Below are 22,842 nucleotides of genomic sequence, written 5' to 3'. Positions count from 1 at the left end.
TGTGCCACGTTGTGATTTAGCGCTTAAAAAACGTTTGCGAATATCTTCGAAACCGTTTGTCCGATCGTCACGAAACCACAGTAGAAAACACGGAACCTAAGTTGGTTTACTATATGATAAAGCCCAAATGTCAAAATTTTGATAGGAAGTGGCAAAAAAATCCAATCAAAATCTTTCATGGTTCAATTTTTATGCGCTCATATATATAAGTGTCTATAACGTCAAAACGAAATGAGATATTTTCACCAAATTTGGCACACGTATGTATGGATACACTCCGAGGACATCCCCCAAAAATGGTGGAGATCGGGCAATAGGTGGCGCTATAACTGTCAAAAAACCTTTAAAACTATATATTTCTATAATGAATTGCCTGACACTGTCATTTTGTGCCACCAGATGGCAGCAGAAGGCCACTAATATAATTCAAGGTTTCAAGAATTCAATGTTTTGTCATTTAAAATCCCTTTAAACCAGGGGTGCCCAATCCTGTTCCTGGATATCTACCTACCTGCACATTTTAGCTCCAACCCTGATAAAACACACCTGAATCAGTTAATTAAGATCTTCAGGAGCACTTCATAATTACAGACAGGTGTGTTGTGTTGAGCTGGGCTAAAGCTGAACTTTGTAGGAAGGTAGATCTGCAGGAACAGGATTGGACACCCCTGCTTTAAACTATATAAGTCCTTATAATAACATTACGAATCACATTTTTTTCAAGGTTTACCACTTCATTTGTTCATGTGACTTGTGTCTTTGCAGTAAAGCCGGGGACACACCTAACGATTAGCTGAAACATTCTAAGACTGAACTGAACACACATACCGATTGTTTCCTTCGACTGGAGCCGATTTTAATCGTTGACAGTCGGAGAAGAACACAAACGTTTATGATTGAGACCGCTGCTAAGCAACACACTGTGCGCGGGATCTTGAAAATGGATGTAAACAAACAGCTGGCGCTCATCTGCAGCTATATTTGTGCGGAAAATAACTAAAAAAGAGGAAAAACGCGCAGGATATGTGTGAGGTCCTGGCTGTAGAGTCAACATGGATTTGTTCTCTACAGAGAGAATTTGAGGTGAGTAAACAAAATCTCAATAATAGGTAGAATATTTGGAATTCATATGCTTAAATCTATTTTTAGGGCTTGCACTCCGGTGGTGTCGGCCGTTGTTAAGCAACGATCCTCAATGAAGCTTGTGCGACTTGAAACGGCGCTGTACAGACCAATAAATTACCACAGAAGTAACGTTAACTTTATACTACCATAATGCGACCTCAAAGGGCACTTTCACTTTTGCGATCAAAGGGGCAGGACTCTTTATATTCTCTCTGTATATATTGTATCAACTGTTAATTTTGTATCAGTATTAGATAAATAATATTGGCTGGTGCTCTAGGACACTCGCCCAATGCCGTCTATGGATAATCCGGCCCTGTACATTACCTGACACGTTCCGCAATAGCAGCCCAGCTTCTTTTCTTATCGCTTCTATTATGGTATTCCTTCGAAGATATGTTGTATTCGTACTCTTGCCAGAGTTCAACCAGTTTTTCTTCCATACCGGTTGTCCAATGTGTTTTTATGTTTCAAACGTTTTTGACGCCATTTTGCCGCTTGTTTACAATCGCCTGACACAGTCTCCAAGGAAACAGAGACGGTCGCAAATATTGTGCTTCCTTCACGTGCTCTCAGTGCTATTGTAAAGATGACTTTCCTTGAAAAAAAAAAAATAACGAAACTTGAATGCGATTTGCTCATAATCACTACTTCAGAAGTGGGAATTATCAAATTTGAGAAGAATCTTTGTGAGGAGGACTGGCAATGACTGTTTCTAAAATTCTAAGACTAGAATCGTTAGACGCAGCACACTGCACGATTTTAAGCACCAACTGTAAACACCGACTGAACGCAACTGGCTCTGACTCGGCGCGATTGGACATCATCAGTCGTAAGTATCAAATTACATTCATAATCGGGCTTACAATCGTTAGGTGTGTCCCCGGCTTAAGACATTACAATTACATTGTGACCTGAAAATCACAATTGTTGTGTTTATGTGTGTGTATGTGTGTAGAGCATGCTTCGTATGTATAAAGTATTATTGTTTAAACCTTTTTCTTTCTGTGTTTGTTTTAGCATATATGATTTCAGTGGTACATGCTTGCTAAATAAGACAAATCCTGCCTTAAACTGCCTTAAATGCTTGAACCCCGATAAAATGCTGCTTGCAGCTTTAATTAGGGGCCAAGCTCCGAAGGTGCGGAGGCACCTATTGTTATTGTTGGCGTTCTTTTTTTTTCTTTATTCTTCTTCTTCTTCTTCTTCTTCTTCCGCTCTTGAAGTCTATGACAGCCCATAGAGCCGCTTGCGGGAAAGTTATGAAATTTGGCACACAGTTAGAGGACAGTCTGATCTATGTCCATAGCAAATTTGGAACCCCTAACTCAATCCCTCTAGCGCCACCAGCTGTCCAAAGTTGCAATTATGTTTATGTTAATAACTTTTGAACCATAAGGGTTAGAAACAAAATTCTTTTCCAAGATTCCTTGGCTCAAGCCGAATCGATTGCACCATATGACGTCATTTTCCGTCATGAAAATTTTTCCGCCATTTTGAATTTTCTGAAAAACTTACTTTTTCGAACTCCTCCTAGGCCGTTACTCCGATTTTCCGATTTTCCGAAAATTGAATCAGATCATCTTCAGACCATGCTGACAAAAAGTTATGGAATTCAAGTTGATTCCTCAAACCGTTTTCGAAAAACTAACGAACGAATTGTACGTAGTGCTTGCGAAAACAGAAGTAAGGCTGTATCTCCGCAACGCTTTATCGTATTCAGACCAAACTTGGTACATGTCATCACAAGCATGACCTGAGGTACCATGCAGTGTTTCGGCGCAGCGCCACCTACTGGTGCGGAGATATGAAAAATGGGTATTTTTGCTTATAACTTCTGATGGGTTTGTCCAAAAATCATAACTTTGGCCTCGTTGGATTCAGGGAGTCATGCCAAGTCGAATGATATCCAATTTTCCCATTTCAACCATTTTGTCCGTTGTCCATTTTGAATTTTGTGCTAAAATGCTGTATTTTACGAACGCATTAACGTATCTTTCCAAAACTTGGTATGGGTCATCAGCACAATGCCCTGAAGGAGCCTGAGAAGTTTCGGCACAGCGCCACCTTGTGGTCAAAAGTTATAACAAAATTTACAAAAATGCTAATAACTTTTGATTGTATTCACCAATTGTAATGAAACTGGTCTCAGTAGATTCCTTGGGTCATGTTGAGAACATAGATATCAAATTTGCTATAGTCGGCTGAACTTCCTGTCCACCATATTGTTTTTCTTTAAAACCCCTTTTCGTATACCGGAGCAATGAATTTGAGGCATGTTGTAAAACACACTCTTGTAGCTGTATCTCTTCAGTGCTTTGACATATTCAGACCAAACTTGGTACCTGTCATCACAAGTATGACCTGAGGCATCATGCAGTGTTTCGGCGCAGCGCCACCTACTGGTGCGGAGATATGATAAATGGTTATTTTTGCTTATAACTTCTGATGGGTTTGGACAAAAATCATGAATTTGGTTTCGTTGGATTTGGGGCATGATGCCGAGTCGAATGATACCCAATTTTTCCATATCGGACATTTTGGCAGTCAGCCATTTTGAATTTTGTGCAAAAATGCTGTATTTTACGAACACATTAGTGTATTGTTACGAAACTTGGTATGGGTCATCAGTACTATGTCCTGAAGGAGCCTGCGAAGTTTCAGACCAGCGCCACCTTGTGGTCAAACGTTATAACAAAATTTACAAAAAAGCTAATAACTTCTGACTATATTTACTGATTGTAATGAAACTGGTCTCAGTAGATTCCATGGGTGCTGGTGAGAACATAGATATCAAATTTGCCATAGTCAGCTAAACGTCCTGTCCGCCATATTGTTTTTGTTTAAAAACCTACTTTTTCGAACTCCTCCTAGACCGTTGCTCCGATTTTCACCAAAATTGAACCGTGGCATCTTCAGACCATGCCGACAAAAAGTTATGGATTTCAAGTCGATATGTCAAACCGTTTTCGTATACCGGAGCAATGAATTTGAGGCATGTTGTAAAACACACTCTTGTAGCTGTATCTCTTCAGTGCTTTGACATATTCAGACCAAACTTGGTACATGTCATGACAAGCATGACTTGAAGCAAGATGCAGTGTTTCGGCGCAGCGCCACCTACTGGTGCGGAGATATGAAAAATGGCTATTTTTGCTTATAACTTCTGATGGGTTTGGTCTCGTTGGATTCGGGGAATCATGCCGAGTCGAATGATATCCAATTTTCCCACTTCGGCCATTTTGGCCGTCGGCCATTTTGAATTTGCCATTTTGAATTTGAATTTGATACCATTCAGGTATCAAATTTGCCATAGTCGGATGAGCTTCCTGTCCCCCATATTGTTTTACTTTAAAAACCTACTTTTTCAAACTCCTCCTAGACCGTTGCTCCGATTTTCACCAAAATCGAACCGTATCATCTTCAGACCATGCCGACAAGAAGTTACGGATTTCACATTGAAAAGTCAAACCTTTTTCGTATACCGGAGCAACGAATTTGAGGCATGATGTAAAACACACTCTTGAAGCTGTATCTCTGCAATGCTTTGACATATTGACACCAAGCTTTTCGATTGTCATTGTCAACTCACTCTGACTATATCACATGAATTTGGTCACAGCGTCACCTATTGGTGGAAAGTGATAAACCAGTAAATCTTTATTATTGACTGTATATGTGATTTTTCAGCTCTTCTGACTAAAATGATCCTAATAGGTCTTTAATTGCTCACTGTTGCAGTTGGTCTGATGCTTACGGCCATATTGGCTGGCTTGTTGTGCCGCTTTTGTGCTTGGCTCCGTAATTGCTGCTTGCAGCTATATTTAGGGGCCAAGCACCGAAGGTGCGGAGGCACCTATTGTTATTGTTGGCGTTTTTTTTTTTTTTTAGGCACCTATTGTTATTGTTGGCGTTCCGTACGCTTCTTCTTCTTCTTCTTCTTCTTCTTCTTCTTCTTCTTCTTCTTCTTCTTCTTCTTCTTCCACTCTTGAAGTCTATGGCAGCCCATACAACCGCTTGCGGGAAAGTTATGAAATTTGGCACACAGTTAGAGGACAGTCTGCCCTTTGTCCATAGCAAATTTGGAGTCTCTAACTCAATCCCTTTAGCGCCACCAGCTGTCCAAAGTTGCACTTATGTTTATGTTAATAACTTTTGAACCTTAAGGGCTAGAAACAAAATTCTTCCCCCTGATTCCTTGGCTCAAGCCGAATCGACTGTACCATATGACGTCATTTTCCGTCATGAAAATTTTTCCGCCATTTTGAATTTTCTGAAAAACGTACTTTTTCGAACTCCTCCTAGGCCGTTACTCCGATTTTCACGAAAATTGAATCAAATCATCTTCAGACCATGCTGACGACAAGTTATGTAATTCATGTCAATTCCTCAAACCGTTTTCGTAAAACAAGCGAACGAATTGTGCATAGTGCTTGCGAAAATGGACATAAAGCTGTATCTCCGCAACGCTTTATCGTATTCAGACCAAACTTGGTACATGTCATCACAAGCATGACCAGAGGCATCATGCAGTGTTCCGGCGCAGCGCCACCTACTGGTGCGGAGATTTGGTCATTTTTGCTTATAACTTCTGATGGTTTTATCCAATAATCATAAATTTGGTCTCGTTGGATTCGGGGAAACAAGCCGAGTCGAATGATATCCAATTTTCCCATATTGGCAATTTTGGCCGTCAGCCATTTTGAATATTGTGCTAAAGTGCTGTATTTTATGAACGCATTCAAGTATCGTTACGAAACTCGGTATGGGTCATCAGAACAATGCCCTGAAGGAGCCTGAGAAGTTTCGGACCAGTGCCACCTTGTGGTCAAAAGTTATTATGAAATTTACAAAAATGTTAATAACGTTTGAATATATTTACCGATTGTAATGAAACTGGTCTCAGTAGATTCCTTGGGTCATGCCGAGAACACGGATATCAAATTTGCTATAGTCAGCTAAACTTCCTGTCCGCCATATTGTTTTTCTTTAAAAACCTACTTTTTCGAACTCCTCCTAGACCGTTGCTCCGATTTTCACCAAAATTGAACCATGTCATCTTCAGACCATGCCGACAAAAAGTTATGGATTTCAAGTCGATACGTCAAACCGTTTTCGTATACCAGAGCAATGAATTTGAGGCATGATGCAAAACAAACTCTTGAACCTGTATCTCCGCAATGCTTTATCATATTTAGACCAAACTTGGTACATCTCATCAAAATCATGAAATGAGGCATCATGCAGCGTTTCATCGCAGTGCCACCTACTGGTGTGGAGATAAGAGAATTTGTTTTTTTTTTGCTTATAACTTCAGATGAGTTTGTCCAAAAATCATAACTTTGGCCTCGTTGGATTCAGGGAGTCATGCCGAGTCGAATGATATCCAATTTTCCCATTTCAACCATTTTGTCCGTCGTCCATTTTGAATTTTGTGCTAAAATGCTGTATTTTACTAACGCATTAGCGTATCGTTACGAAACTCGGTATGGGTCATCAGGACAATGCCTTGAAGGAGCCTGAGAAGTTTCGGACCAGCGCCACCTTGTGGTCAAAAGTTATAACAAAATTTACAAAAATGCTAATAACTTTTGTCCATATTAACCAATTGTAATGAAACTTGTCTCTGTAGATTCTTTGGGTTATGCTGAGAACATAGATATCAAATTTGCCATAGTCAGCTAAACGTCCTGTCCGCCATATTATTTTTTTTAAAAACCTACTTTTTCGAACTCCTCCTAGACCGTTGCTCCGATTTTCACCAATATTGAACCGTGTCATCTCCAGACCATGCCAACAAAAAGTTATGGATTTCAAGTCAATATGTCAAACCGTTTTCGTATACCGGAGCAAGGAATTTGAGGCATGACGCAAAAATTACTCTTGAAGCTGTGTCTCTGCAATGCTTTGACATATTGACACCAAACTTTGCAAGTGTCATTGTCACCTCACTCTGACCATACCACATTAATTTGGTCACAGCGCCACCTATTGGTCGAAAGTGATGAAACAGTAAATAATTTTTTTATCATTTATCAGCTGTTTTGCCTAAAATGATCTTAATAGGTCTTTAATTGCTCCCTGTTGCAGTTGGTCTGATGCTCACAGCCATGTTGGCTGGCTTCTTGTGCCGTTTTTGTGCTTGGCCCCGTAATTGCTGCTTGCAGCTATATTTATCTTTGTGTCTCTGCAACGTCTGTCAGCACAGCTTGTTTTCTCACCCGAGCATGTGGAGATTATTGTTTTTTCTCAACATGAACATGTGAAACAGTATAAACACGATAACCATATACTGACTCGAGTGTATTATGTACATTTTGTACAATAACTGGTGCTGTCTGCTTTATTAGTATTTTTCCCACTCGCACTGCTTGAGATTAAATGCTTTTGTTCTTAATATTTTCATTTTACACATATTGTTTAATGCTTTGAACTAAAAGAAAACCTTAAAATATAATGTAAGCTTGTTGTGTATATTGCCTTAATTGTAAGCTTGTTCAGAAATGGTTACAAAATATTGATGAATATAAAACAATAACGTCTTTCTCGTTTAAACACATTTAAATAAACAGATATTTGAATATTCTTTTTTTACGAGTCCAAATATTCGAATACAATATTTTGGAAAAATGCCCATTCCTACTCAGAGGTGTGAAAGACCAAGCTAAAACCAGGGTATCCGTGGGGCATAAAAAAGCATTAAAAGTCATTAAATTGATTTTGTAAAAAATCAGGGCCTTAAATGGCATTAAAAAAAAGAAAAATAAAGAAAAATAATTCTACCAGTTTATTTTGAATAAAGCCTAGATAATTAATAACTTTTATTTGCTGTCGCAAAATATATACATTGGTGTGATACACACACGGAACCAGTTTGGTAATTGCCTCCGGCCGGTGCAAAATTGACGTAACGCTGGTTTGGACAGCGGAGCAATGGGACCTGTAGACAGAAGGCTACATCAGTGTTGCCAATTTAGCGACTTTTCAGACCCTTTTTGCGACTTTTTTCTAAGAAAGCACGTTGTGACGAATATAGCGACTTGTTAAAGGGTCATGAAACCCCAAAACACTTTTTTTGAGATGTAAACATATATGTATAGGCTGCACATCAATGAAAACACTAAAGGTACTCATTAACATTATTCATAAGTGAAAAATAGAAGTCACTCTGAAAAATGCAAAAATAACTGTCTTCCGGTTTGAAAAGCTGAGTCGGAGCAACGTCAAAAAATCTTTCATAATCGTGTACTTTTAGCACAAGTATTGGCATGGTCATATGCTGACGTAGACCGTTTCGAGCGTTTCTCGACATATATTCATGATATAAAGCTCAGTTAATCCAATCACTGCGCTGTAGTATGCATAAAATTATAATTGCGGTATTATGCATGAGGAAGTATCACTTTTCTCGGCTCTGTCTCTATGTTGTCATTCAGAGACATATCGTTGGTGTCCATTTCCTCAGTGCCACAACACAATGTGTTTTCCTGGGACATGACCAGAGCAGAGGTTGGGTGCATGTGGATTGTTTTGCTGTGATCTACCAGCACAAATGGAAAATATGTTTGCGTGAGATCGCATTATAGCAGAGAATTCAAATGTCACAAAAGTGCTCTTCATTCACCTCTGCCTGCTCTAGCTGCGTTCAAACACGCGAGCCGTAGGCTGTGTTTCCCTCAGCACAGTAAGCATGTGTGTTTTTTGTATTTTGCTCGCGATGCGGTCAGAACTGGAGTTTGAATACGAACACATTAAAAATACGACGCGGATAGAGCGCGGACAGAGCGCGCATATGATCGGTTTCAGAGCGGAGCTTCGCGTTGTGTTTAACAACAATAGCCACGTGGCACATAGCTCATACAGAATAAAGAATCCGTGTTTAAATGTTTTTTTTCACACATTCTCCTGCACCAAACACTAACCAGCACGGTGTAGTTATGCACACATATTTCATCAAGGGTGCTTCAAATGAATTATATGTGCAAATTGGACACTGATACAGTGGTGTAGCCTATCTGAATGCGACGACACAATTATTCTAATAGACAAAAGACTGATTTTGAGACTGCAGTGCTCGTAAATGTAATCAAAGTAGCCTATTATTAGCCCTATTAAATATTCTTTCGCATTTCTCCCTTGTGCTTGGGAGTTTGTTGTCATTTTCTCCATGCTCATATATTAATATTCATTATTCTGTGTAATGAGCCCTGACATGTTAAACCAGCACTAAAATCCTGATTTATAATCGAGACGCTGTCTGACAAAATCACCATACACATAGCCAAAATCACAGCAAATGTCTTTATCTTATATGTACGTAAAACGATCACTCCGGTTAGAAGCAATAGTATCTATTTTATTTGTTTTTTATTTGAAGCACATGCTCTATGTCTGTGCTTCATTGGTTGTTCTCTCCCCTCTTCTCCCCCTCTACACTCCCACTTTTCCAGAGCTTTACACGCCCATTTTTACAGGTTTCATTACCCTTTAACCTGATCTAGCTTCGGAGACCCCCTGGTACTACCACACAAGTGCAAGATTTTGCTTTCCTGTCGCAGGCACACCTCTCAGAGAACAAATAGAATAGATACTATTGCTTCTAAGAGTGATCATTTTACATGTACATATAGCCAAAATCACAGCAAATGTCTTTATCTTATGTGTATGGTGATTTTGTCAGACAGCGTCTCGATTATAAATCAGGATTTTAGTGCTGGTTGAACATGTCAGGGCTCAAACTTTACTTTCCCGACCGGACAAGGACCTGATTAAAACGTCAATACCACAAAAAAAAACAAACAAACAAACAAACAAACAAAAACAGCAACTTGGGAATCACCAAAACACGAGTGTGACTGATTTTATTACATTTAGTGGCAATCGATAGTGGATAATAATAGGCTGTATAATGTAGGCTACTGGTGATAACAAGGTTGCGCTGTTGAGGCTCACACACCATCTCGAGGAGAAATGGAAACATGAGTGAAGCGCACACAAAAAGAAACTCAGTAAAACATACTGAGGTAAAAATTCAAAATGTGGAGTTTTTATAACTTGATACTGGTAAGCAAAACCACACGACCAAGAATGGTGTTTTCCTAAATAGGCTACCATCACGATTAAAAATGTGGCACTGATTTCACACAACAGTTCAATTAACAAGTAGTTAATATTAAGCCACTTACATTTTAGAAGGAACATTGACTGTTTTTGTTCAAGTTTATCAGCGAAAATTGTTTCAAACAAAGATCACAGCAGTACCAAAGCGCAACACTCAGCCTTGTTTTCACTACTGAATGGTTCAGCATATTGAATGAATCAGCCATTGGAATGAATCGTTTGAATGAATGAATCAATGACCCACTCAATAAGACGGTTACTTGCCGCCACCTACTGGTGGTTTGGTTTCATTTTTAAAAGTAATTCCTCTCCTCCCCCAACATTTCATGTTTGTATTTTCAAAAAATATTTAAAACAATCCCATAACATTATTTAATGCCGTTGTAATCAATCAAAAATATGCAGATTCACATATGTAAAAGCTGCAATATTCTGAAAGGATATTGCTTCTGAGCAAATTTATATTTACACCACAAAAAAATACTATTCTTTTTCCGTACAAGCAACTGTTACTCGTACAAGTAACCGATTTAGCCGTGTCCACATGAAAAGGCTTAATGTTGAGCGCTGTATGTAATCTTAATGGGCTGCATTCCAGTTACCATTTCATATTGTCTGACAACAAAACAGAAAAAAAAAAAAATATATAGATGAAACAATTTTATTGGGAATTTGGCTGTATTAAAATATATTATGTGAGCAAAAGGGTAGCAGCAGAGAAGCAAACAAATGTAAAGGGCTGACACTTGGCAGAATGCAAATACAACAATGACATGATTACTATATATATATATATATATATATATATATATATATATATATATATATATATATTAAAAAATATTAAATTAGATCTGGTGAAACATGTAGAAACCCTGTAACTACATATTTCCATGTAGATGTCTTAACTCAGGACTATTATCAAACGTGAAGTTTGGAGCAGATCAGACATTGTATGCCTGAGTTACAACAACTTCCTGTTTCGTTCGTGGCATATTCGCATACATTAGCACTCAGCCAAGTGTTGAATGATTTAACGTGTTTCTAGTATGTTTGGTACTTCGTGGCATATTGAAATGTGTTTCGAGGAGTGAATTACAGTGCAAAGCACGCCATTTCCTGTTGCCAGCAGGTGGCGTTATGACTAACTGAATATTGGCATATAGATGTCTTGAGGCCTGGACTCTCATCAAACATGAGAAGTTTGGGCCAGATCGGACATTGTATGCCCGAGTTATAACAACTTCCTGTTTCATGGTGAAACATCAAATTTTGTCAGGACGCCACAGACACGTGCTTCATCAAAAACTCTAGATCTTCGCGATTTAACATAACAAAGTCCTTTAGATTACAGTAGACTGTCCAAATATGACCTTGATCTGATTAAAGCTCTAGAAGGAGTTTGTTAAAGTACAACGTCTGGAAATGGCAAAAATTGCACAAATTTTCCAAAGGTAATTCAAAATATCCAACTTCTTGTCAGTTTTCAGATTTTGCTCCAAGAGACTTTTTTGTAGGTATGGGACTGTTAGATGTGTGTACTGAATTTCATACTTTTATGTAAAACGTAGCATCAGGGGCATTTCATTGAAATTTTGTAGAGTGGCATTATCGAGCCATTTTGCCACATCTAATTCTGAAACCCATATCAGACGTAAATTTTCACCACTTCTGACGTGTGTGCAAAAGTTTCATGAGTTTTCGAGCATGTTTAGGCCCTCAGAAATGTGATTTCCCTTTCATGGTGAAACATCAGACTTTGTCAGTCGCCATGGACATGCCCTTCAGCAGAAACTCTGGATCTTCGTAATTTTCGTAACGAAAACTCAAGATCTTTGCAATTTAACATCGCAAAGGCCTTAAGATTAGACTGACCTTATATGATGTGCTTCTGGTTAAATCTCTATGAGAAGTTGATCACGGTGTAAAACATGTGATTTCCTGTTGCTCAGAGGTGGCGCTATGATTGTAACTGAATATTGCCATGTAGATGTCTTCAGGCCAGGACTCTAATAAAACATGTGAAGTTTGGGGCAGATCAGACATTGTATGCCCAAGTTACAACAACTTCCTGTTTCATAGTGAAAAATCAAACTTTGCATATCGCCGCCACAGACATGCCCTTCAGCAGAAACTCTGGATCTTTGTAATTTTACTTCGCAAAGGCTTTTAGATTAGACTGACCAAATGTGATGTTGATCTGATTAAAGTTATAGGAGGAGTTTGTTAAAAAGTACAATGTCTGAAAATGGCAAAAACTGCCAAAATTTTCAGAGGCTTTTTTGTAGTTTTTGGACTGTTACATCTATCTACCGAATTTCATACTTGAACGTGAAATGTAGCACAAAGGGCGGTTGATTGAAATTTTGTAGGTGGCGCTGTTGAGCCATTTTGCCACAACTAATTCTGAAACCCATATCAGATGTAATTTTTCACCATTTCTGTCACGTGTGCAAAGTTTCATGAGTTTTTGAGCATGTTTAGGTCCTCAAAAATGTCAAGTCAAGTCAAGTCAAATTTATTTATATAGCGCTTTTACAATTGGTAATTGTTTCAAAGCAGCTTTACATATTAGAAGCACAGAAAAAAAGGGAAGTGGTTAAAACTGTACAAACAAGCGTGGTAATATGTAACATATACAAGATGGTGCTACATTAAGCCAATGTCGGCTGACTTCCAGGGGTGGAAAAAACCCCCTAGGAGAAAAACCCAGCGTGCTAGCACTGGGAAAAAAGTCCTAGGAGGGAAAAAACCCCTTGGAAGATATATATATGTAAATGTATATGGAGATCAAAATCTGAATTGTACATTTTTATTATAGAGATTAAAAATCGATTATATATAAATATATGTAAGCGGATACGGGGATCCTGGGCTACGTTGTAGTCAGGTCCAGACGCAGGTTCTCCATCTGACCTGGATACGGCCTGGATCCAGCACCCGGCAAACCTCAGGATAAGCAGAGAGACAGATATTAGCCTAGATGCCATTCTTGTTCTGATGTACAGGTATATCTAGTGTTATAGGAAATGTTCTCGGTTCCGGCCGACCTAATTATTGCAGCGTAACAATCCTTTAACGGATTTGAAAAATGTTAATGTATTGATAATGTGTTATGTGTATGCAAGAGCAAAGAGATGTGTTTTTAGTCTAGATTTAAACTGACAGAGTGTGTCTGCTTCCCGAACAATGCTAGGAAGATTGTTCCAGAGTTTAGGTGCTAAATAGGAAAATGATCTGCCGCCTTCAGTTGATTTTGATATTCTGGGTATTATCAACTGGCCTAAATTCTGAGATCGCAATAAACGTGAAGGACTATAATGCATTAAGAGCTCACTTAGGTACTGGGGAGCTAAACCATTTAGAGCTTTATAAGTAAGTAGCAAGATTTTAAAATCTATACGATGTTTAATAGGGAGCCAATGTAATGTTGACAGAACTGGGCTAATATGGTCATACTTTCTGGTTCTAGTAAGAACTCTAGCTGCCGCATTTTGAACCAACTGTAGTTTGTTTAAAAGCCGAGCAGAACAACCACCCAGTAGAGCGTTACAATAATCTAGTCTTGAGGTCATGAATGCATGAACCAACTGTTCCGCATTTGTCATTGAGAGCATATGTCGTAATTTAGATATATTTTTTAGATGGAAGAAGGTGGTTTTACAGATACTAGAAACATGACTTTCAAATGAAAGATTGGTATCAAAGAGCACACCCAGGTTCCTAACTGAGGACGAAGGTTTAATGGAGCACCCGTCAAGTGTTAGAGAGTATTCAAGGTTTTTTCGTGAGGAAGTTTTTGGTCCAAAGATTAGGAAATCAGTTTTTTCTGAATTTAATAATAAGAAATTTCTTGTCATCCAGTTTTTAATGTCAGCTATGCATTCTGTTAGTTTTGTGAATTTGTAGGTTTCGTCAGGGCGCGAGGAAATATAGAGCTGAGTATCGTCAGCGTAGCAGTGAAAACTAACACCATGCTTCCTAATTATCTCTCCTAAGGGCAGCATGTACAGAGTGAAAAGCAACGGTCCTAATACTGAGCCTTGTGGTACCCCATATTTAACCTGTGATCGATACGACATCTCTTCATTAACTACCACAGACTGATAATGGTCAGATAAGTATGATTTGAACCATGCCAAAGCAATTCCACTAATGCCAATATAGTTTTCAAGTCTTTTTAAAAGAATGTTATGATCGATAGTGTCAAAAGCAGCACTGAGATCTAATAACACTAATAGAGAAATACAGCCACGATCGGATGATAGGAGTAGATCGTTTGTAACTCTAACGAGAGCAGTCTCAGTACTATGGTATGGTCTAAATCCTGACTGGAAATCCTCACAGATTCCATTTCTTTCTAAAAAGGAACACAGTTGTGTTGAAACTGCCTTTTCTAGTATCTTTGACAGAAAAGGTAGATTCGAGATTGGCCTGTAATTTACTATATCTCTCGGATCTAGTTGAGGTTTTTTAATAAGAGGTTTGATAATAGCCTGCTTAAAGGTTTTTGGCACGTGTCCTAGTGTTAAAGATGAATTAATTATATCAAGAAGTGGACCTACGACCTCTGGAAGCATTTCTTTCAGTAGTTTAGTCGGCATTGGGTCTAACATACATGTCGTTGATTTTGATGATTTGATAAGTTTAGATAATTCTTCCTCTTCTATAGCGGCGAATGATTCTAGTTTTACCTCAGGGACACTACAGTGCACTGTCTGAAGAGAAACTGTAGACGGTTGCATGTTTATAATTTTCTCTCTAATATTATCAATCTTGCAAGTAAAGAAGTTCATAAAGTCATTACTGCTGTGCTCTATGGAAACGTCAGCAGTTGAATCTCTGTTTCTAGTTAATTTAGCCACTGTGTCAAATAAATACCTAGGATTATGTTTGTTTTCTATTAAGAGATTTGAAAAATAAGTAGATCTAGCATTTCTTATGGCTGTTCTGTACTCAATCATTTTTTCTTTCCACGAAAGGCGAAAAACTTCTAGTTTTGTTTTCTTCCAACTACGTTCAGCTTTTCTAACAGCTCGTTTTAGAGCCCGAGTGTGCTCATCATACCACGGCGTTGGATTAGTTTCCTTAATCTTCTTTAGACGTAAAGGAGCGACCGCATCTAATGTGCTGGAAAAGAGAGAGCCAATAGTTTCTGTTGCAGCATCGAGTTCTTCTATGTTGTCAGGTATACTAAGGCGATGAAACTGCTCGGGGAGATTATTTATAAAGCAATCTTTAGTGGCAGACGTGATTTTTCTACAATATTTATGGCTGGGTGGTGGTTTTGTAGCCTTGGCTAATTGTATTATACACGAGACTAAATAATGATCTGATATATCATCGCTCTGCTGTAGAATTTCAACAGCATCAATATCTATTCCATGCGACAGTATTAGATCTAGGGTATGATTACGACAATGAGTGGGTCCTGACACGTGTTGTTTAACTCCAATAGAGTTTAAAATATCTGCAAATGCCAATCCAAATGCGTCTTTATTATTATCTACATGGATATTAAAATCACCAACAACAAGGACTTTATCCGCAGCCAGTACTAACTCTGATAGAAACTCAGCAAATTCTTTGATAAAGTCAGTATGGTGCCCTGGTGGCCTGTATACAGTAGCCAGCACAAATGTCAACTTACATAATGTTACATAAAGCACCATCACTTCAAAGGAATTATATTTGAAATTCTTTTGAATGATTCTGAATATATTACTATAAATTACAGCAACACCTCCCCCTTTGCCTTTCTGTCGAGGATTGTGTCGATAATCATAACCTTGAGGACTAGATTCATTTAAAGTAATGTAATCGTCTGGTTTTAGCCAGGTTTCTGTCAAACACAGCAAGTCTAGTTTATTGTCTGTGATAATTTCATTTACAATAAGTGCTTTTGAAGAAATAGATCTAATATTCAGTAACCCAAGCTTTATCATTTGTTTATCTGATTTATCTGTGATTTTCATTTTTTGAACATCAATTAAATTTTTACCCTTAAAAGGTTTTGGAAGTTTTTTGTATTTACTAGTTCGAGGTACAGACACAGTCTCTATGTGATAATATCTAGGTGAAAGTGTTTCTATGTGCTGTGAATTATCTGAGTTCTGTGACGTGAGGCGGCTAGCAGACGGTCGGTTTAGCCAGTTTGTCTGCGTCCTGATCTGGGCCCTGGTTTGTCATGTTTCAGCTCTAAGACTATTAGAGCTGAGACTATTAGAGCTAAATGTGATTCATTTCGGAGAAGAAGAATTGGCCGAGCAATTACAATAGGGTCCTCACACCATCAGTGCTTGGGCCCTAAATACAAGCAATTTTATTTAAATTAATTGTGGAAATTAAATTACAGAAAATATCTATAAAACAAAAGGTATTTAATTGTATAATGACAAATGGTAAAAAAAAAAAAAAAAACAACACACCATTACCTGTAAAATTATAATATGCTGATTTGTTGGTCTGTTCATATGCATTTTTGTGTGATGCATTTTTGTCATCTTTTTACGCCATCGCTGCATTATAAGATTATATAAAAGGAGATTATCTTTGACAAATGTGTCAAGATTCTCATGTTCTGTTTTTTTTTTTTTTTTTTGCTCTGTCTTGTGTAATGGACAACAACATGAAAGAGGACTGTTAGCTCTAAATCTATTGTAATAAGTCTAAGACATTAGTAATTATACCTCAAAAAAGGTTTAATTGACCCTGTAGATTCATTTTAAATAACCGTTTAGCTTATTCAATTTTAATTTCCCGGTCAAATCTGATATTTGCATTTAGCTAGTTATGTTTTGTTGGCAGTGTTGTTGGAAGCCTTGCTGAGGAATGGTACCACGCCAGGGAACAGCACTGCATACTGCAGGAAGTCATCAAATGGAACAGACCCTGGATCCCAAACCCAATATGAGGCACAGAAACAGGATTCAGCAGCAGATTTAACAAAAGGATTTACCAAGGAGCAAGCTGAAGGGGTACAAAGGTAAGTGATCTTGTGTATATATTATTAGGGCCCAAGCACTTAAGGTGTCGTGGTTCCTATTGTATTTTTAAGGATTATTTATTAATTTATTTATCTTAATTATGATTTAGGTGCTTTTGGGACTTCTAACATGCTTAAAGACTAGTGGAATTTTGCACAGTCAGGCAAAAGATAGTACATGATCAGGGGTCTCATTTATAAAACTGTGCATAGGATCCCTACTAAAAGTTTACGTACGCGCAAAAGCTAGATTCTGCATATGCACAAAAAAATTCAGATTTAAAAAACCATGCATACGCCAGAATCTGCGCACAATTCCCTTTATAAATCCCATTCAGCAGAAGATTGTGCGTACGTGCATCTCCTCCCCGAAATCACCATATATGGAGCTTATGACGCCTAGTTTTACTATGCATAACCTCTTCTGCATATAATTTCCATACACGTTCCCATCCATGTGACAGCATGGTTAACACCGTCAGAGGTACAAGGCATTAGCGGGTAATGAGCTGAATCACAGACTTCTGACACGGCTCTCTTTTCATACGGATTACATAAACAGAATATTTGTTTTCGATTTGACTTACATGATTTAAAACCTGACATTTCAAAGTTTTTTTAGACATAAGTCTAATTTTTTTGTGATTAGTATTCACTAAGTTACAGTTCATTTTCTGAGAACTATCAGATTGGACTTCCTTCAGAGGGAGACGAGAGATCATGCATCATGTTAGTTTTCTTTATTTTACAAAAAGCACAACATTTTGTTTTTACTCTGAGTGTACACAAATAAAAGAAGATATTCCACAGATTAAAATGGTGTATAACTCTTAATTGTATGTGCAACATTAACGGAGTATTTTGAGTCTCTTCCACACTGGTAAGAAAAAAAAATGCAGTGGTATTGCCGACAATACCCTCAGACCTCAGAGTGTTAAGTTGTGGTTATGAGTACATCAGATGATCACTTTCCCCATTTTCCTTAGTTCAGGGCACCAGTCAAGGTCTTTTACCTTGGCAGTATGAGAACACTCAACACTCAACAGGGGCTTTTCATTCATTTAGAATTTATGTAAAGTGGTCAGCTGATTTATCTGAAAGATTGGTGATATTGTTAACTTTTTTTGTGATCAAATCTTTTTTTTATTTTTATACATTTTAAAGAGAACAATACATGAAGGTATATACACGGCAAAAAAAATAAAAAAATAAAAATAAATGAATAAATAAATAACAGTGTATACACATACATACAGATACATATACACATCTACGTATACATTTGCATATATAATATAGCATAAATAATAATGCGTATGATTAACAATATATATATATATATATATATATATATATATATATATATATATATATATATATATAAAACAATTAAATAAAAAAAAAAAAAAAAAAAAAAAACACTCTATGTAATACCCACCCACCCTCTGGATCCAGATCTCCAAATCTCAGTTACAAATTACATCTAAAACCCACGGAGGATAGTCAGCAGTGAAAGCCAAGCTTCCAGCGCTGATTCTTTTGCACCGTGGACTCTAGCTATCGACAACTCCAAGTAAACGATATCCAAATACGTTAAAACCCAAGCTCGAAGAGAGAGTAAATGTGGAGGTTTCCAGCGTGTGGCAATTAGTTTTTTTGCAGCCGTTAGTCCAGCCAGCAAAGCTCTTCTCTTATTCAGTGTCAAACCCAACCTTGACAAATCATTCAAAATGAGTGTAGCAGGCGTACAGGGCAATATAATCTTAAACAACCTAGAGAGGTTAAAGGCAATCATCTTCCAGAAGTCAGCCACTGGGGTACATTCCCAAAACATGTGAAAGTAACTACCAATCGCTTTGGAGGAACAGAAAGTACACATAAGATTGTCGATAACCTTAATTAAATGAAGCTTCCTGGGAGTTAAATATACCCTATGTTCATAATTATAATGTATTTGCTGGTGATCTGGGTTTCTGGATGACAAACCTATATTGATCCATACTTTTTCCCAATCAAATGATGGCTCCAAATCTGGAACATCTTTCCTCCACACAGTGTCCAACGCCAGAGGTCTATAAGCATACCACAGCAAGAACCCATAAAGTGTCGACACAAAGCCCTTTGTACTCCCAGCAGAGTGAAACAATTTACGAAGTGGATGTGTTGTGAGAGGGGCCTGTAAAGGGGCACCATTGCTTTTTAAGGTCGATCTCAGTTGAAAATAAAAGAAAAAGGAGGTGCGTGGTATACCATGCTTAATACATATGTTCTGAAAACTGAGTAACCCCTCCTTCCCATAAATATCACCAAGTGTATGAACATTCTTTTTTTCCCAATCAGGAAATCGAATAGGATGACCGCCAATCAATAATCGCTCATTATTAAATATTGGAGAATATGGATCCCAAATAGAAGAACAACCAGTAAATTTTTCCACCCTCCTCCATACCCATAACAAATATGAAATCATGGGTCCAAATCTCATACGGCAGTGATTGGGTGAGATCTTAGATTGCAGAATGTTAGTAAAAGAGTATGGAGCTATTATCTGTTCCTCCAAAGTTCGCCAAGACACTTGAGCATCAGACTGTAACCAGGATAGGAGAGGTCTAAGAATAAAGGCCCACTCATAGAGCTTAAAATTTGGGAGAGACAGACCACCAGCCTGCCTTTCTCGTTGCAAAGTGGTGAGCTTGATGCGAGGTCGTTTACCATGCCACAGAAATTTAGTTATTGCTGATTGTAATGTGCAGTATTTAGGGGGCGGAGGAAGAGGGAGCATTGAGCTGATAAAATTGACTCTGGGGAGAATATTCATTTTAATTATGGCTACCCTACCACGAAGCGAATTTGGCAGGTTAGACCACCTGTCCAGATCTGCCACAACCTTGAGTTTTTTCAAAAATTATTTTTGATAATTGTCTGTATAGAGGAAGAGATTTCTATCCCCAGATAAGTAAAGTTTTTAGTGACTGGAATAGATGCATGAATGGGAGCATTACACATTGCCTGATTTAGAGGTAGCAAGGCTGATTTCTGCCAGTTTATTTTGAAACCAGAGATCTTACCATAAAGATCAAAGGTTTACAAAACATGTGGAATACATTGCGCTGGGTTGTTTATATACAGTAAAACATCATCAGCATACAGCGAGATATGATGCTTTGTACCCTTAACAGAAATTGGAGAGATTGTAGGTGAGTCGCGGATGGCTTGCGCCAGTGGTTCAAGAGAAAGTGCGAATAACAAAGGGCTAAGAGGGCAGCCTTGTCTTTACCCTCTCGAGACAGCAAAGGGAGAAGAACGGATTTTGCTAGTCAGTACTACAGCTGTTGGATTTTTATACAGCACCTTAATAATTTTAATAAATGGCAGACCGATCCCCATAAACTCCAGTACTGACCATAGAAAACTCCATCCGGAGTTTCATTGCAAGTAAACGACTGGGTTTTGAAGAGTTAAAATAGTAAGTTTGTCTTGTTTTGTGCATGAGGAATTCTGAACGGCGCCTCAGAAGAGAGTTTATCTCCTTTTTAATCAGTTCCTTCTGTAAGGCTGTATAATCGTTAAAATGATGTTGCAGGGAAGCATCAAGGGTTGCATATTTTAATTCTAAAGCTTCCAATCTGGCTGCACGCTCTTTGTTTCGAGTTGAAGCATATAGATTGTTACTCCGGGATCAAACGGGATCTTCGCAGCGTGAAGCAATCGTTTACATTCCAGAAAGGAGTGTCGTCGCTCCTGCGATGCCTTGGAGAAGTCTTGATAGAAGCTAATCTTATGATTCTGCCAACGGACATCCCCAATTTCTCTAGCAAGTTGTCTCACTCGCTCCTTCTGTTGAAACCTCAAAAACCGCACAATAAAAGGCCTTGGAGGGGCTCCGGGTTTAGCTGGTAGTAGTGACCGATGAGCGCGCTCCAAATCCAAGCCCCCTTGAAAATCAGTATGAAGAATTTCAGGGAGAGTGACTCTCAGAAACGATATGGCATCTTTATCCTCAACGCGTTCCGGGAACCCATAAATGCGTAGATTCACTCGCCTTTTCCGATCCTCGTACTCAGTTAGTTTGGCGTTCAGTTTTTCAACTATTTTAGCAGTGGAGATGGACTCATCCGCATCTTCATGTAGGGACCCGTTCGACAGACGTTACCAAATGGCTTTATCAGCCAGAGGCATGATTGAACAAAGCTTCATTTGGTCCAAAAGATCCATTTCCTGACAGGAAAAACCTAGCTTTTACAGAAGTGATGACGTGACTTCTTTTAACAAAGGACTCTGTCTAAAGGACTTCTTTGCTCATCAGCAATAAACTAATCAGAACCTATCACGTGGGTCTGATCACATTAAATCTATTGATTCTCTCACAAAACCCTCTTGTATTATCGGACAGAACAGGAAAACACCCATCAATGGATTTAAAGACGAATCTGTCCTATCAATACCTCCCTTGTTTGATCAATCCATCCTGACCCGGTCACTCGTGACTCCGGTCAAAGTTTAAACTATGCTTAAGGACTCCATCTTGAATCTCAAAAGGGACAATTGTCGATTACTTAAAGTATTAACTATATCCAGAATAACATTTGCTATGATGTGGTTTGTATTCCCGTATGCATTTTCTTTCTCTTGTAATCATTGTTTTTAATTAGGTCAGTCTAGTAATATGTGTGTAAGAAGTGTGTCATGTTTGAGCTCTAAATACAGAGTTTATAATTCTCTGTAATTCTGTGTGAATGAAACATTGAAATTCAGTATCAGGAAAATATTAAGAAACTTTATAAAGTTGTTAATAAAACAGGAGAATGTTCTGCAGATATCACGCGATGTGATCAATAGACAATAGACGAGGCGTGTCTAATCTCCGTAGCAACGTCTCATTGGAGGATCGCATCTGAAAGATGGAGCCAGAATTGCTCCTTTAAAACTATGCTGTCCGAACAAGCTAAAGTCAGAAAATATTAAATAAGCTCAGAGTCAGAAGCTGGAAGTCGGTTTCCAGCTTCTGGAACACGAGTTTCTTGTGTTGTGTCAAATTACTGTCTTAAACTTAAAGATCAAGTTACCTCTTGCTTATAATAATTATAATAACAATAACCATAATAAAATATTGTTACTGTTGACCACAGAATAATATTTTATCCAGAATTGGTAAAATACTCTAACCTCAATTTTCGCTGGACGAATAATTGGTGTTAAATATTAATTCTGAATCATTTACAGTTGATTCAATTCTTATTCCCTTTAACAATTAAATTGAGCTAATAAATGACCTAAAGGTACATTACATTCACGTGCTGGCGATGCCGGAGAGGGGTGGGCAGCTTTTGAGCAAGCGGTAGCCCTGGTGCTTTGCTGCTGTATAGAAGCACTATCGTTTTTCCCTGGATTAGGCATATCGGTAGTGGTTGATGCTTATTATAGGCAAACTTGTGGGAAAAAAAAAAACAAACAAAAAAAGTGTAATAAATTGGGAATGCCTACATATTCACACAAAATGTAAACTATGGTGCGCTGCCCTCAACCTAAGCAGCCATCTTGCTCGGCGTCATCACGTGACCGTGATATTGCTAACTTGTAGAACCTTTTCTGTATTATCAGCAAAAGGAAGA

General features: G+C 38.2%; 1 protein-coding gene across 1 annotated transcript in view; it reads left to right on the top strand.

Annotated features, from left to right (window-relative positions):
• The window catches only part of dnajb14 (DnaJ heat shock protein family (Hsp40) member B14), a 272,202-nt gene that overhangs the window by 121,590 nt on the left and 127,770 nt on the right, over positions 1-22,842 (top strand). Inside the window, exon 2 of the mRNA XM_067403583.1 lies at positions 17,053-17,230. Within this exon, the coding sequence (XP_067259684.1) occupies positions 17,053-17,230 (178 nt within the window). The remainder of the gene's footprint in view (positions 1-17,052; positions 17,231-22,842) is intronic.

The sequence above is a fragment of the Chanodichthys erythropterus genome, chromosome 12, assembly GCF_024489055.1.
Source record: "Chanodichthys erythropterus isolate Z2021 chromosome 12, ASM2448905v1, whole genome shotgun sequence".
In the NCBI taxonomy this organism is placed as follows: Eukaryota; Metazoa; Chordata; class Actinopteri; order Cypriniformes; family Xenocyprididae; genus Chanodichthys; species Chanodichthys erythropterus.
This window is presented reverse-complemented; position numbering and strand designations above follow the sequence as displayed.